The sequence below is a fragment of the Thermobia domestica genome, chromosome 5 (assembly GCF_964235325.1).
Source record: "Thermobia domestica chromosome 5, izTheDome1.hap1.1, whole genome shotgun sequence".
Classification (NCBI taxonomy): domain Eukaryota; kingdom Metazoa; phylum Arthropoda; class Insecta; order Zygentoma; family Lepismatidae; genus Thermobia; species Thermobia domestica.
The window spans coordinates 266,910,653-266,927,379 of record NC_137458.1 but is presented as its reverse complement, the minus strand read 5'-3'; the positions used below and the strand labels follow the sequence as shown (position 1 = coordinate 266,927,379).

General features: G+C 36.2%; 1 protein-coding gene across 1 annotated transcript in view; it reads left to right on the top strand.

Moving 5' to 3' along the window:
• Pus7 (pseudouridine synthase 7) overlaps window positions 1–16,727 on the top strand; it is a 99,575-nt gene that overhangs the window by 49,926 nt on the left and 32,922 nt on the right. Inside the window, exon 7 of the mRNA XM_081760031.1 lies at window positions 996–1,107. Coding sequence (XP_081616157.1) covers window positions 996–1,107 — 112 coding nt within the window. The remainder of the gene's footprint in view (window positions 1–995; window positions 1,108–16,727) is intronic.

The following is a 16,727-nucleotide window of genomic DNA, read 5'->3' as shown; positions in this document are numbered from 1 at the left end:
AAAATTAAGATTTATATCACCTTACTGTTCACCAACTGCTATTCCAGCAACAACAGTAATTCTGTGTGTATCTACGAAGAAACCACATGTTGTACTCTATATAAAGAGCTGTGATAGCATAGTTATTAAGGAGTCTGCCTGTTAACTGGATGGCTCGGTTTCAATCCTTGGTGAGAGAGGAAGTTCTTATCGTTCTAACCTTGTTCTAACATGGCTCTCAAGTGCATCCAGCCTCTTAAAATCGGGTGCACCATTTCAGTTAAGTAAATTTTCATGTTAGGAGAGTTTCCGTATTCAACCTCGTAACTAATAAAACGTTACGATCATTCTAACACCAGTCATTTGACACGATTCAAGAACATGAACATGGAAATGCTGTTTTTATTGGTCATATAAATTCATATTTGAACGATATTTTAGGTTTATTTTTAGACCCCGGCCATATAATTTGAAGTACACACTAACTGCCTCTATAAAAATGGTTGCGAAAATACCGCAGGATTCTGAAACATAGATATTTGGATAGGACATATACTAGTTCCTAAATAAAGTCTTGACCCGACTACGGTAAGCTCCATAGTATTGAAGCTGTGGACCCTTAAACTTCATTTTTTCATGTTTTCGGCAGCTTATAACACCAAAAGGAAGCATTTGTGCTTCCAGGTTGGTCTTTACTTTTCGTCTTATCTTGGTGTCAGGAATCACCTCTCAAACGTTGTTGCTGTTGTTTTGAAATACTCTGTATATATATATATATATATATATATATATATATATATATATATATATATATTATAACATAATATAATATAATGAAAAGTGTGTGGCCCATGGTAGATTGAAGCTTTTAATCCACACTTGCTATATACACTCGTACTCTCTCATAATGTATATCAATAGCTTATTCGGTATATTTAAATGTCACTTGAATTTCATTTAAACTTACTAAGTAATAATGTAGTTGGAGTGCTAATTAATTTCCATTGTCATTCCAGGATCTATCCGTCGGCAACGAGATGCAGGAAGCAAACGATATATTCATTTTGTCCTGTATAAAGAGAATATGGATACAATGGAAGCTGTGAATCTAATTGCCAATAAGTTACGGTACGCCACCATCTTTAGTCTTTTGGAGTTACAAAGTATACTTTTCTTCTTAGAAATTGTAATAAGTATTTGAGCTTACTACTTTTTACTTCCTGCTATAATTTTGTCGAACAGTTTCAGCAGTTTCGCGTGCCATCGTAAGTGGGTTTAGATTATTATTATTATTATTATTATTATATATATATATTCAATATTTGAAAATCAATCAAGACGCAATTAAGGGTAAGTTAAAATAGTTATTATTATAATTATTTTATCCTTTTTTGTTGCACCTAATTTTGAACTAAGTCGTTTTCTTTCTCCCTTTCATAGCTAGTATTGAGTTGACCACCGAACTGTCTTGCTGCAGAGATGGTCATTTTGTAGTTGGGCTTCCGGGCTCCCGTGAGCTGAGGCTTACTATTCTCAAAGGCGCTTGCGCTCAGTAATTTCAACGAGGCTTATGCTAGCTTAGACTTTCGCACTCTCCCAGACTCAAGCTGTAGCAATAGCTGTGGACTTATTGCACACACTGCTCTCGTTTAATTTTTTCCTTGGGGCTGATTGAGCCCGAGAGCCGGGATCACGAGTTTAGACATCTTTGTCTTGCTGCAATTTAAAACGGAGCGCGCTGAAACACATTATAAAGTTAATTTCGATACTACAGAGTTCCAGAGTAAGGAAAATTCCAATTCTATACTGCCGATATTTCGAAGAATTCGATTTTCACCATCCACGCCACTTAGGATATGAGACTTACTGCTAGTTTTTTCTATACTATATTGAAGAAGAAAGTACTGGATCACTGCGTTTTATACATTTAAAATATATATTTATATATAATCATTCCATTTGTAATTCCTTTTATACTTTATACAAACAAGTAGCTAGCATATAAAGCTATTAGTAATTAAATAATTAGTAATAGACCTATGGAACACATTGTAATATTAATTACTAACCTGAACAACGAGGTATTCTTTGCATTTATATCAAAAATATACAGATTCACAGAATACCCCTCTATTTGATAGAGCTAGGTACAAATCGATTCCTATGTTCCCTCTGGTCGCACTAAAAGTAATACGTTGACGTTATTATTTAATATATTTTAAGTACAGAAAATAAACTTACCTGCGAAGTTTCAACTTCGAATAATAACTATAAATTGATGATTTTCTGGCTGGCACAGATGCTGATAATACGTGTAAAATTCTCTAGTTGAAAGCTGTACATAATTTATTCTGTATCGCTATTCTTTCGTTGGTTGATCTAAACAATAGGTTGCGTATCGAGAAGGCTTCTAGATATAGAGGGTACTTGCGAATATATTGAATAAGCAATCGCGGACAGACGACAAGGGGTAGTCCTTCAGCTTGAGGGTTTGGCGTGGGGGTAAAAACCTCATCCTGTATATATATATATATATATATATACGAGGGTTGGAACTTAAATAGTGGCAACACTGCTGTGGAGAAGACACTATGCAGTGAAATGTACTTGTGGCGCTGATAGCGCACGTTGTTGACATACCTATCTAACCTCCGAGCAAATAGACTCGCACGTCTCGGCAGGCGCACAAGCAAGGGAAGCACAGTCACCTGTGAGCAAGCGGTCTAACATAAAGGAACCCATCGTGATGCAATTTTGCGCATGCCCAGGCGTTCCTTCAGGATGCGAAGCACAGTCGAATGCGCCAATCCGGTTTCGTTGGCGAACTCACGAATCGTCAGGCGTCGATCACTGTCCACTAACATGGCAACAGCTTGCACTTCTTCAGAGACGCTAGGACGACCTACCCGATGCATGTCTGCCACAGTTTGCCGACCTTCGCTGAAGGCTTTTACCCACCGTGCCACTGTTCTGTACGACAATGCCGATTCCCCACCGCCTCTTGAAGCCCTTGATGACGCTGTCGTGCTGTACGACCTCTGGCACATTCAATCTTGATCCAACTTCATTGTTCCTGTTTCGAAAACATAGTGACACCTTTACGTTAGACCGCTCGCTCACAAGTGACTGTGCTTCCCTCGCTTGTGCGCCTGCCGGTGACATGCGACTGGCGAGTCTATTTGCTCGGAGGTTAGGTAGGTATGTCAACAACGTGCGCTATCAGCGCCACTAATACATTTCATTGCATAGTGTCTCCACAGCAGTGTTGCCACTGTTTAAGTTGCAACCCTCGTATATATATATATATATATATTAGGACTGATAACTTGGCATGATCTCTGCAAAGTAAAATGGACATTAGATTTGTAACATGGAATATAAGAAGTCCTTATAGGGTAGGCGCGTTAAAATCCATAACGAACGAGTTAGAGAAATATAGAATGAACCTAATGGGAGTTCAGGAAGTTAGATGGAAAGGAGAGGGAACAATGAAGTCCGGAAATTTTACGCTCTTGTACGGAGATGGAAATAATATAATCATCAATTAGGAACAGGGTTTTTCGTGCACAAACGAATAATGTCAGCAATTAAACGGATTGAATTTGTTAATGATAGACTTTCTTTTATTACTCTTAAGGCTCTGTGGTGCAGTGTGTTGTGGTGTGGTGTTATTGTTTTAAATGTACATGCCCCAACAGAAGATAAGGATGACGATATAAAGGCACTTTTTTTACGAAGTAAGAACATGTATTTGAACAATTCCCCCCGATACCTTTACTTTATTCTTGTATTCATTTTTTTTTGTTTTGTTTTGTTTAATTGTTCTGTGTATGTTTGTTCTTTTCTTCTTTCTGTTTTTTCTTTTCTTTTTTTTTTCAATACTGTGTACTATTATAAGAATAATATAAAATTAACCTGTAAAACCTATTGTAAAGGTAGCAAAAGCTCTATAATAGGTAATAATGATAAATAAATAAATAAATACCGTATGAAAATTCTGTTAGGGAATTTCAGTGCAAAGATAGGACGAGAGGATATTTTCAGCCAATTATAGGGAATGAAAGTCTGCATAAGGAAAGTAATGACAGCGGCGTTAGACTCAACTTCGCAACATCCAAAAACCTAATCAGGAAGAGTACAAAATTCCCACATCGCAACGTTCATAAATATACTCGGACCTTACCGGACGGAAAAACGAATAATCAAATTGGTCACGTTTTAGTCGCTAGAAGAAGACAGTCTAGCATAATTGATGTTCTGTCGTTCAGAGGAGCTGACTGTGATACCGGTCACTACCTGGTAGTGGCGATAACAAGAGAGAGATTATCGTTGAATAAAGGAAATATTCAACGCCTGAAAACGGAGAGGTTTAATTAGAGGAGAGTCAGGCGAGAGAGGAATATCAGATTGAAGTGTCGAATTAAATTCTCAGTTTTAGGAGGTTTGAGTGCACTGGTGATGAGGATACTTGGGTTCAAATTAGGAATAGCATTAAGATTTCAGCAAAAGAATTGGGACACGCGGAAATACATGGGAACAAACCATGGTTCAACCAGGAATGCACTAAACTAGCGGAGAACAGAAAACAGACGAAACAGCAATGGCTGCAAAATACGAACGACATAACCACACAAAATTTCGTTGATATTAGACAGGAAACTTTCAAAATGTTTAGAAGGAAGAAACGGGATTTTTTTAAAGCTAAAATTAATGTACTTGAAAATAATACTGAAAACGAAAACATTCGGAACATGTATAAGAGCATCAACGAATTTAAAAAAAAGCTATCAACCCAGCACTAATGTATTAAAGAAAAAAGACGAAAGAATTCTCATTGATACATATAGCGTCTTGAACAGATGGAAAGATTTTTTTGGCGTTTTGCTTAACACGCAGCCATAAACAAATGTTCGTGGAAAAAGTGAAATGCACACAGCAGAACCGTATATTTCAGAGCCTAGCCGAACAAAAGTAGAAATTGCTATAAAGAAATAAAGAAACACAAATCTCCGGGCGTATACGAAATTCCGGCTGAGTTAATTTTAATTGAACGGAAAAAATGTGGAACAAAATACACAAACTCATTCTCCTTATCTGGAACAATGAGGAATTGTCACAAGAGTGAAAAGAATCAATCCAATTCACAAGAAAGGCGACAAAACTGATTGTAATAATGATCAATGCATTTCTTCTCTGTCAACTTCCTACAAAATCGTCTCCAACATTCTATTACCATACGCAGATGAAATTATTGGAGATTATCATTGCGGATATAGGCAAAATCGATGAAGTATAGACCAGGTATTTTCCATTCGACAAATATTCGAAAGGAAATGGGAATACAGTACCCCAGTACATCAACTATTTATTGATTTTAGAAAGCTTTCGACTCGGTAAGAAACACTGTATAACATGTTTACAGAATTTGGAATACCGGAAAAGTTAGGTAGATTAATTAAAATGTGTTCTAAATGAATTCCAAAGAAAAGTCCGGGTAGGAAAATTCTTGTCCACGAGCTTCCACGTCGTGAATGGCCTGAAGCAAGGAGATGCATTGTCACCATTATTATTCAGCTTTGTTCTGGAGCATGCTATAAGAGAAATCAAAGATAGCAACCAGGGCTTATAACTGAATGGTATTCACCAGGTTATGGCGTATGCTGACGATGTAAATCTGATAGGGGATAATAAGAGAACAATAGAAAGAAATGCAGAGGCCTTATTAAATACTTGCAGGGACATTAGTTTAGAAGTAAATGCAACGAAATAAATACATGGAAGTTGACTGGGATCGTAATACTGCAAATTATGGATGCGTCAGAATATCAAATAATAATTTCGACAAAGTGGATATTTCCAAATATTTAGGTTCAATATTAACAGACCAAAATCATGTGCACTAAGAAATTAAAAGTTGACTGAAAGCAGGGGATTCGTGTTATTATCCAGTTGAAAATCTTTTGTCGTCGCAATTCTGTCGAGAAATTTGAAGCTTAAAATTTATAAAACGATAATCATGCCTATTGTGCTGTATGGTTGTGAAACAGTCGTTTACTCTGAGGGAAGAACATAGACTGAAAGTATTTGAGAATAAAATTCTGAGACGAATATTTGGACTCAAGAGAAACGGGGATGGGGAATGGCGGAAACTTCATAAGGAAGAACTGCATAATTTATATTACCAAACATGGTTAGGGTCATCAAGTCTTGCAGGCTTAGATGGGCAGGTCATGTAGCCAGAATGGAAGAAAGTAGGAACGTATGGAAATCCAATCAGAAGACGCCCATTAGGGAGACCTAGGCACAGATGGGAGGACAATATTAAGATTGGTCTCGCAGAAATACGAGTACAAAATAGAAACTGGATCCAGCTCGCTAAGGACAAAAGTAAATGGAGAGCTATTGTGAACGCGGCATTGAACCTCCGGGTTCCATAGATACTAGAATTAGATAGTTAGTTAATAAGTTTGTTCCATGCTTTTCGCTAATTCTTATTCTTAACAACAATTAGTTTTTTTTCCTCGAAAATTTGACAGTCCAAATCCCAGCTTTTTGGCAAATTCATTGGGAGCCAAAGGTTTGCACATGCTTACTAACAAGTCAAGGGATGCTTCCATCCCAAGTTTAGTCCAGACCGAATGAGTTCTGTAGATCCCGTACGGTATATAATGTTCTTGAGATTGAGCTTTTAAAAAGAGGAATCAAATAGACTAGGCGGGTTACAATTCAGAAAGTTCTTAAATTCAGAATATTTATCGAGAACTTTGATTTAGAATGTACGTTTCGTAATAATTTTCACATCTAGTCCCAATTATAAAATAATTAGCAGAATGACTATTCTTTCATTGAGGAGAAATAAGGTTTGTGGAAAGTATTCGAAAACATATAACTAAGTGCAAATCTTTTGGGTTTTAAGAGTTGTTGATGCAAGAGACGTTAAGTCAACTCATCCCGTTTTACCGCTTAGGAAACACATTTCGTAAACCTTCCATGTTATCGTTAGCCTAGATTATATGAGGAATATAAAAATTTCAAAATTGTACGCCTAATAATTTCGGAGATCTAAAGTAGAGCAATACAATTTTCAAAACCACCCAATTTTCGAAACCTTTTACAGGTTTCGTTTCTACAGTTTTCTACTACGCCAGGAAAACTTTCAAGCCCCCTTTCCCCATTTAATAGTCGAATTTCACAAACTCCCATCTTATATAAATCTTGATACAAAGAGATTATTTCTGCAAAATTTTAAGTTTCTACTTTTAATAATTTCGAAGATCTAGTAAAGAGTGAATGAGTCATTAGATTTAGTGTTTTAGGTCTGAAAGTTGAATCGAGATCATTCATTCTTCATTGAATTCTGGCTAGGAGTTTTACATTCATCATGGTGTCGAATTTGGAGCGGAAAATATTAAATTTTAAACTTCATTAAAGGCAGTGTAAAAGAAGTCATATACAAATAAGACTTATTAAAAAAAAAAAAAAAAAATCAATCTTTCCGGAAAAATTCCATACGGTACTTCCAAATAAGTTTCTGGAAATTTTATAACATTAGTTGCAATTATGACTAACGTATGTGCATCTGGTAAACAAAATAATATTAACATTAGACAAATATAGAAGTTTTATAGTTTGTACTAAATGCGATTATATGGAGAAAAATGTTATAAATCTAATAATAGTAATAAAAGGATAAAAACGATATTTCTCTTATTTTCACTTACAAGAAATTATTTCGGAAATTGATTAAAATCAACTATTTTTAAATAATAAATAGTCTAGTTGTTCGGTCCACATCAACAATTATCGATACCGCTGCGACTCCCAAATTCCCCATTACCTGTCCAACACACACGACCTAACACAACAGTACATTTGATCACTCCTTTCGCGCGCAGATGTCCTCAAAATCTTTTCCTCAGACTCTTCCCACTAACCTTCAGAAGCAGATGGGAAGATACACTACCTTATATCCGGGAACCGCTTTCGCTCGTCATCACCATCTGTAGTATCTCACGTCACTACACTCACTTCCTTCTTCCGTATACCAAGTTTAATCTTCATTGTTATTTGTACTTTCTTTATTATTAATTTTCCTTAGGTACACCTTGTCTCAAAAAGGTTGAGCGCATTCTTTATTGCTGTTTCGAGGCAAAAATTTTCTAAGTCCAACTTCGGGTATCTTCGGGAAAAAGTAAACCAGGTTCGAACCTCGAAGCCAACCTTTGCAATCGGGAAAAATCTTGCAGATGTGTTTTTCTTCTTTTAAATATAATAAGACTTGTTACCAATTATATATAAAAAAGCAACATTGATTGAAATACTTAATGATACAATATTTCGAAACTGTATTAATGCCAGCACATGCTTGTTTGTCATTTTGCTCTCCATACTTAATGGAATATTTAGATACGTAAACGAATCTTTCATATGTAAAAGAATGGTGAAAGTTAAAACATAGAACATTATTCTCTCCTGAGTACTAAAATAAAAGTCAAAGTAGAACAAAAACAGCGTTTGCAGTGGATATGAATGTAATTATTATCTTAAATACCGTTATATATCGCCAGAAGTATTATTCGTGGAGCGCTTGTGTTAGCTCAGTGGTACGCCGTTGGATTTCAAATCGTAAGGTCGAGGGTTCGATTCCCATCTGAGTCAATGTTTTTATGAAATTCTATTTTCCGCAATGCATGAAAAATTATATAAAATAATTACATTAAAATACGTCAGTTGTATATATATAACATATAATCATTGCAGAACAAAGTGATTATTATGTTTAAAATATAACAGGTGTTCACAGTACGTTGGTATTATATGATATATGTGAATGTTAAATACAAATTAAGAAAATATCATCGCAATGAATAAATTATGTAGTGTATTTATTTGCAGCTATTTGTCATATAGGGGTTACTTCTGAACATTCGTATTACAGCATGTCATTGATATTCTTAAAAAATTATCCGAGGCATAAAAAGAGGGTATAAACAGAGAATCCAAAGTCGGAACGCTCGCAAGAAATTCATGAACCCCAAAGGTCACGTGAGCAGACTGGAATTGTCCTTATGAAGTATGTCACAGCAGAAAGTCTTTACATAGATTTTCAATTCAATACCTGATATATGCTTTTGCAATCTGCTCTCTCTCACTTTCTCGCTCGCTCACTCTGTATTTATATATATGAAAGTGGATGTATGTGTGTGTTTCGACATAATTCTGATATGTTTAGAGCAATTTTAACCATATTTCTTACAGTCTGGAAAAGAGTACTGTCGGGATATATATCAAAAATGCTAGAAAAGGATCGATATTAGTATCGAATCCATAGTTTCGTGGTCGCTTAGGTAAACAGTTCTACTTTCAGTTCAAGTCCAATTAAGCTCCCATTGGCACCCAGGGTGGTTACGTAGCGACAAAAAATATTGAAATCAACCAATATTAGAGTCGAAGCGTAAGTTTTCAGTGCCGCATTTCCCATTAGTCCAACTAGGCCCGTGCCTAGAGGGCAACATATTTGAAGAGCGCCAAGTTTAAATTTTTATTTTTTTCGTATGAAAAAGTTAAAAAAATCGAGAGCAAATATACTATTTCATGAGCAGTCCTATTTTACTATTCTAATATATTTAATGATAGCGTAAGAAATCTGAAAATAATTCAGAACATGTTTCCCATTTATTTTTTGTTACGTAATTGTAGCTGTAGCATCTAGTGAGTGGTATTTAATTGCAATAAATTCACTAATTAAGCATATTCGAATTAAGTTTTATTTGTAAGTTAGGGATCAAGGGGCGGAGAAATGTGTAGTCATTGGGGGCGCCAAGAGCAAAAGTGCGTAGGGACGCCGAGAGCAAAAGTGCGTAGGGACGCCGAGAGCAAAAGTGCGTAGGGACGCCGAGCTTCTAAATGCAGCACTGTTCGCTAAATTAATTGGTAGAAATTTTAATGCCATTTAAGACCAAATTTAGTCCTAGCAGTGGCAGTATCCGTTTGCTGTCCTAGGAGAAATGAAAGGGACTAACATCAAAATTATAAAAAAAAAAGACCTACATTAGTGTCGAATCTATAATTTTGGGGGTCTCTTAGGTAAAGATTGGAACTTCAGATGCTATGTAAGTTAAGCCCTCATTAACACAATGAAGGAGTTTGTGAAATTTGTGGCATGTAGAAATAATTGAAAATAACCAATGTTAGTATACAACCCATATCTTTCGTGGTCGCCAAGTTCATTGGGAGCAGTTCTGATGACCTTTAAGTTTAAGTTCAACTTCCAGTAAGAGTAAGATCCCCCAGCACATCTAATAAGGAGAGCGTAGTTCTGGAATGTCTGGGACAACCTTTATCAAACTTGGGGGACATATTACTTTCAATCTAAGAAGAAAATATTGTAGTAGTATGAAGTTATGGAAGTTGGGAGGTGTGACATGTAAAAATAATGTAAAACGACTGATCTTAGTGTTTTATCCATAATTTTCTCGGTCGTTGAGATGGATAGTGATGCTCCCAATGGAGGTTACATCCAAATTCATCCCCATCTTCACAGGATGATGGCCTGGGAGAGCTAAAAATAAAATCTCAAAAATTACTTAAATATTTGACGAATTCATAGTTTTCGGGGTGAAAAAGCGTTTCTAATAACTTTGGAAGGTAATTTGTACCCACGTCAAGATGGGCTTTTTAATCATATCAATTTCTCACCTTAAGAAGAAATTACCATTACAATTATGATATTAAGCCAACCTTCGCAATCGATGAAAAAATTATGTGGATGTATGTTTCGTCTTTTAAATGAAACAAGACATGTTAAAATCAAAGATGGAGTGGGTCAGTGGGTCGGTTGGTAAGTGGGTGAAATGGGTCAAGATTTGTGAGTGGATCAGTGGATCGTGGGTCAAGAGGACGTGACCTACTGCGAAACACCACTCACCGTGACTCACACTGGCCCACCCGGTGGCCACACTTTTAGTCCAAAGATATTTCGTCCAAAGAACATTTCGTCCAGAGACATTTAATCCAAAGACATTTGGTCCAAAGGACAATTCGTCCAAATGACATTTCGTCCAAAATACAATTGGTCCAAAGGACATTTCGTCCAAAGGAGAATTGGTCCAAAGGACATTTCGTTCAGGGATGTTTAGTTCAAAGCACATTTCGTGCAAAGAACATTTGGTCCGGTAACGCTTGGGGGTCAAGGGTTTGTTTCTATTAGAAGAGTAAAAGTTATTCATATAACATTATGACTCAGTAGTTTCTTATTTCTAAAGGAAATTTGAAATAGAGATTTATTCCGCAATTTACATTTTGATAGAACAAATAATGCTGAGATATTCAGAAAAACGTAAACGCCTGAAAACAACATGGCCGAACAACAGGAGTGAGGGAAAGGTTGTAGTGTGAAGTATGTTGCTGTAATAACTGCTAACATGACATCTAAAATTTTCATGTTGTGAATGAAATAGTTCTAAAATAAGTACCGGTAACTAAAATTAATGGGGTTTAAATTTGAGTAAGTTAAATATTAGGTATTCAAACCCTTGTGTTAGAAAAGTGAAAAATTATGTGTCAAGTATCTTTAAAGAAATACTGAGAATAGAAAAATACACATGTGTGAAATATATTCTTAGTGTCCAAAGATAATACTCTTAAACAGTCACATTCTTGGCTGCAACATTGTGAAAAGTGATTGACAAATATAAGATGAAAGTTGGAACATTTCGTGTAGAATATACGTATCTTTTCAGGTTAACCACAAGTCTGGTTTCTATTTGTAGACTATTGATAGTGTGTAACTTCGGCAGACGTTTCTACATAATTAGTGAGTTGTATGACAAACCAGAATTGTTAACTTGTCTTGTATTTTTATTTCAGTGTTACTCCTTATGCAAATATATTATATACTTTTGCTTTCATATTAATTTTCTCGGTACAGCACAGTACATTTAAGATATCCATTGCAAAGTCTCAAACCAAATACAAGATTCACATGACCATGCGGAGGCAATGTTGTCCGCAAATGAAGAGGGAGTATGCTCTTCAAAGGGTTGTTTATCATTTTGGGAGGTGAATTCCTTAACCAAGGAAGCTACAACTGTATTTCTGCGAAGCTAAAACTGTATTTTGTAAAATTATTAATGAAAGCAAAGAAAGGTGGCCATTTAGTTTTCAGGCGTTTACGTTTTTTCTGAATATCTTAACATATATTTGTTTTATCGAAAAGAAAATTGCGGAATAAATCTCTATTTCAAAATTTCCTTTAGAAATAAGAAGCTACGCAAGTAACACTTCCCAAGTGTAACACTCCAATTTTGATAAAAATTTGGCAGGCAGATACTACACATAAACTAAGTAAATACGTGTTCTTTTTATTTTCTGTGGAAAAATGGTTTTAGGGGGCAAAAGCCCCCACCCAAAATTTTGAAAGTTGTCGCCCGAAAGGCAAGAAGAAGTGGACCGAAATGAATGAAATCGTGCACAAATATTGTAGACGAAAAATGAGGGAATACTGGTTTCGTGTTTTTCTAGAAAGAATGGTTGGGTGGGGCGCGGACCCCTCGAAACCTTTGCTCATGAAATATCAAAAGTGCTAGTAACAGTATGTCAGAAGTGCCTAAATTTACATGAAGAATTGCAAGAAACTTTGTGTATGGACAATATGCAAAAAATAAATGAACACAGGTTTTTTATTTTCTGCGAAAAAAGGGTTATAGGGTGCAAAAACTCCCACCCAAAGTTTTGAAAGTTGAAGCCCGAAAGCCAAGAAGAAGTGGACCGAAGTGAATGAAATTGTATGTAGATATTGGATACGTAAAATAAGGCCTTTCGTGTTTCACAAGTGTCTCCATCTGATTTCTTCAATTTTGGCAGATCAACAACAAGCACAAACAGTATAGTGTATTTTATAGCATTTCAGGAGGCACCTTTAACCCTTACAATGTTTTTCCGCATAAACAAAAACACGTGTCGATTAATTTCCTGTTTGCTGTTGATGTGCCAAATTTGAAGCAAAACGGATAGGGATACTTCAGAAACACGAAAGACCTTATTTTACATAGGGTCTCTAAAATGTCTACCCACAATTTCATTTGCTTTGGTCCACTACTTCCTGCGCTATTACGGTAATATTTACTTTTTTTCGGAGAAGGCCTAGGCCCCAACACTGTTTTCCGCACAAATTAAAACACGTTTCGTTTATTGTTTTGCGAATTGTCCCTATACGAGGTTTCGTTGCAATTCTCCATACTCTTTAAGAACCTCTGACGTATGATTATTTGCACTTTTGACATTTCGTAATCAACAGTTTAAAAGGTCCGTGATATACGCAACCGTTTTTTTAAAGGAAAATACGAAACCCAATTACCTCAATTTACGTCTACAATATCTGTGCACAGTTTCATTCAATTCTGTACACTTCTTCTTGCCTTTTAGGCCTCAAATTTCAAAATTTTTGGTGGGGGATTTTGTCCCTTAAAACCGTTTTTCCTCAGAAAATAAACTCGCATTCGTTTATTTTATGCGTATTGTCCCTACACAATATGTCGTTCCAATTCTTCATGTCCTTTAAGCACTTCTGACATACTGTTATTCGCACTTTTGATGTTTCACGATCAAAGTTTTGTAGGGGCCTGTGTCCCACCCAAACCTTTTTCTTTTTTTCAGGAAAATACGAAACCAGTATTCCCTCATTTTATGTCTACAATATCTCTGCACAATTTCATTCACTTTGGTTCATTTCTTGTGACCTTTCGGGCCTCAAGTTTCAAACTTTTGGATTGGGGCTTTTGCCCCCTAAAACCGTTCTTTCGCAGAAAATAAAAAAAAACGTATTTATTTATCTTTTGCGTATTGTCCCTACTCAAATTTTCGTTGCAATTTTTCATGTTCTTTACACACATCTGACATACTGTTATTAGTACTTTTGATATTTCGTGATCAAAGGTTTGGAGGGGTCTGTGCCCCACGTAACCATTTTTTCCAGGAAAATACGAAACACGTATTCACTCATTTTACGTCTGCAATATCTGTGCAAATTTTGAGTAGGGGCTTTTGCCCCCCCTAAAACACTTTTCCGCAGAAAAACACGTATTCGTTTATTTTGTGTGTAGTATCTACCTGGTTTTTTTTTTTTTTTTTTTTTTTTTTTTTCAAAATCGGAGTGTTGCACTTGGGAGGTCATAATGTTATATGAATCACTTTTACTCTTCTAATAGAAGCAAACCCTTGACCCCCAAGTGTTACCGTACCAAATGTTCTTTGGACGAAATGTGCTTTGAACTAAACATCCCTGGACGAAATGTCCCTTGAACCAATTGTCTTTTGGACGAAATGCCCTTTGGACCAAATATCTTTTGGACCAATTGTGTTTTGGACGAAATGTCCTTTGGAACAATTGTGTTTTGGACGAAATGTCCCTGGACCAAATGTGTTTGGACTAAATATCTTTGGACGAAAATCCTTTGGACGAAATGTTCTTTGGACCAATTGGCTTTTGGACGAAATGTCCTTTGGACCAATTGGCTTTTGGACGAAATGTCCTTTGGACGCAATGTTCTTTAAACCAATTGTGTTTTGGACGAAATGTCCTTTGGGCCAAATGTCTTTTGGACGAAATGTCCTTTGGACCAATTGTCTTTTGGACAAAATGTTCTTTGAAGAAATTGCCCTTTGGACCAAATGTCCCTGGACCAAATGTGTTTGGGCTAAATGTCTCTGGACGAAAATCCTTTGGACGAAATATCTTTGGACGAAACGACCCCCAACTACCCACCGTCCCATTCTGTTCTGCGCATTGTAGACAGCATCTTCTGAACACTGGTGAGCTTGTCTACGTTTTACTTTCAATATCTCCATTTTTCTTCTTCTGAATCTCCATTTATAATGAAAAAAGCTCAGGCATTTTTGGATTTTGATATTTGCAATTGTAAGAGTGGCAATAGCAATAGGAGTTCAATTTTGAGATACAGCTTGTGAGCTTTTAGAGGAGCTAACTGCTTGAAAAAAATTTTGAATCACCTGTAATATATGAATTATTATACCTAGTATAAAAAACTGAAAGTAACTATGTCTGCGTGATTATCACGGTCAAATTGCAAAGTCAAATGAAATGACATTTGGTATATAATCAGTCCCCAATCCCAACTGGGAAGTTATCATACGCATATCACTTTCATTATAACACATATCCTAAGTGGGGAGTAGGTTTCCGAATTTTACCGGAAAACTGAGTATCTTACAAGCCGTTCAACTTAGAGAGCTTAAATTCAGTATATAACTCTTTACTAAAAATAAACAGAACGTGTCCTGGCATTTTTAAAATGTGTTTTATGAGCGGGGGGGGGGGGGGATTTTCTATATGTTGAAAATTGGTAGTGGGTTGATTTGTAAAAATTATCGAAAACGATTGATATTAGTTGAGAAATTAATTGAGGATGAAAACTACAGTCCTTTGCATTTTATACCCACTGCTTTCTAATATAATAATTGGTGAAGCTGGTGTATAATATATGGAGCGTTCACAGCATAAGGCAATCAAACTACAAAGTTGTGAGAAAAATAGACATAACATTTGTATTCCAAGCTTAATTTCATGAGCATTTTAAATTAGTACGGCATGCTTAATTATATGGAAAACTAGTTTTTCTTTCTTTTCTTCTTACGTTGGTCTACTTTATCTTGATTTGATACTTTCAAATTTCATCCTGTTTTCTACTGAAATGTATATGTAAGCCAAGAAAGAAATAATTATATATGATAAATTTAAATTCATCTTAATTTGGAAGGTGAGAAACACTTTACCATTGTATATCGCAAAGGTCAGATCCACCGGTATTGTAACAGAGCGGTGCTTGAGCGATTGACGGTAGGAATTCAAACTCCGATAAGTGAAAATTTCACAGTCTTATTTTATTTCAAGTGTAACCTCTTTAGTCAATGGAGAGAAGGACGTGGATCATGGGTCAGAGTTGATTACGTTGGTGGGTCGGAGTTGGTCACAATGGTTCAGAGTGGTTCATAGTTGGTTGTGGGTCAATTCTGTATTCTACCATTAATTTCATAATTCGCAATCACCCTGTCCTTTAGCTTAAAGACACAATTGTGGAACGTAGAATTTAATATTAGTGATGTAATAAACCCATAAGGGGTCGCTTCTTGTTTTACCTTGGTGCATTATACTTTTGCAATGGTAAGACAAGTGTTTACCTCTTCTGGGTAGTTTCGCAGTTTCAAATTTGTAGAGGTGGTCAAGGAGTTTTCAATGAAGGATTTATTACCATCTTGAACACAAGTTAGCATAAAGACTCGGGACTCTTACCATTTTTTTAAAATTTTAGTAATACTTTTAAATGACATACTACTTGATTCCCCTTACCATTTTCAAATTTTGAGTTGCACCCCTCCTGAGACCCACCGGGGAACCTTGGGGCAAATCTTTTTCCTCGACACGGGGTACCTTTGAAATTATAAAATACATGTTTTCCGGTGTTGACATGTGTTTCATCGTTTCAGACTTTTATTAGGGTCAACGGGCTTCATGGATACCACGCTTCTTTATTCTCTTAGTTTTCAGATACAAACCCGCATGTCGTAAGCGTCAGTGGACCACCGATGCGCAACTGGCGACATTTCGCCAAAAGTTGGTGATCCCGCAGCTACGATCCGTGGTGGCCCCACTTCGGTTTTGAAAATTATACCACCAGCGGCAGAGACTCAACGAAACGCCAACGAACCACAAAATTTTTCCTCCAAAATAT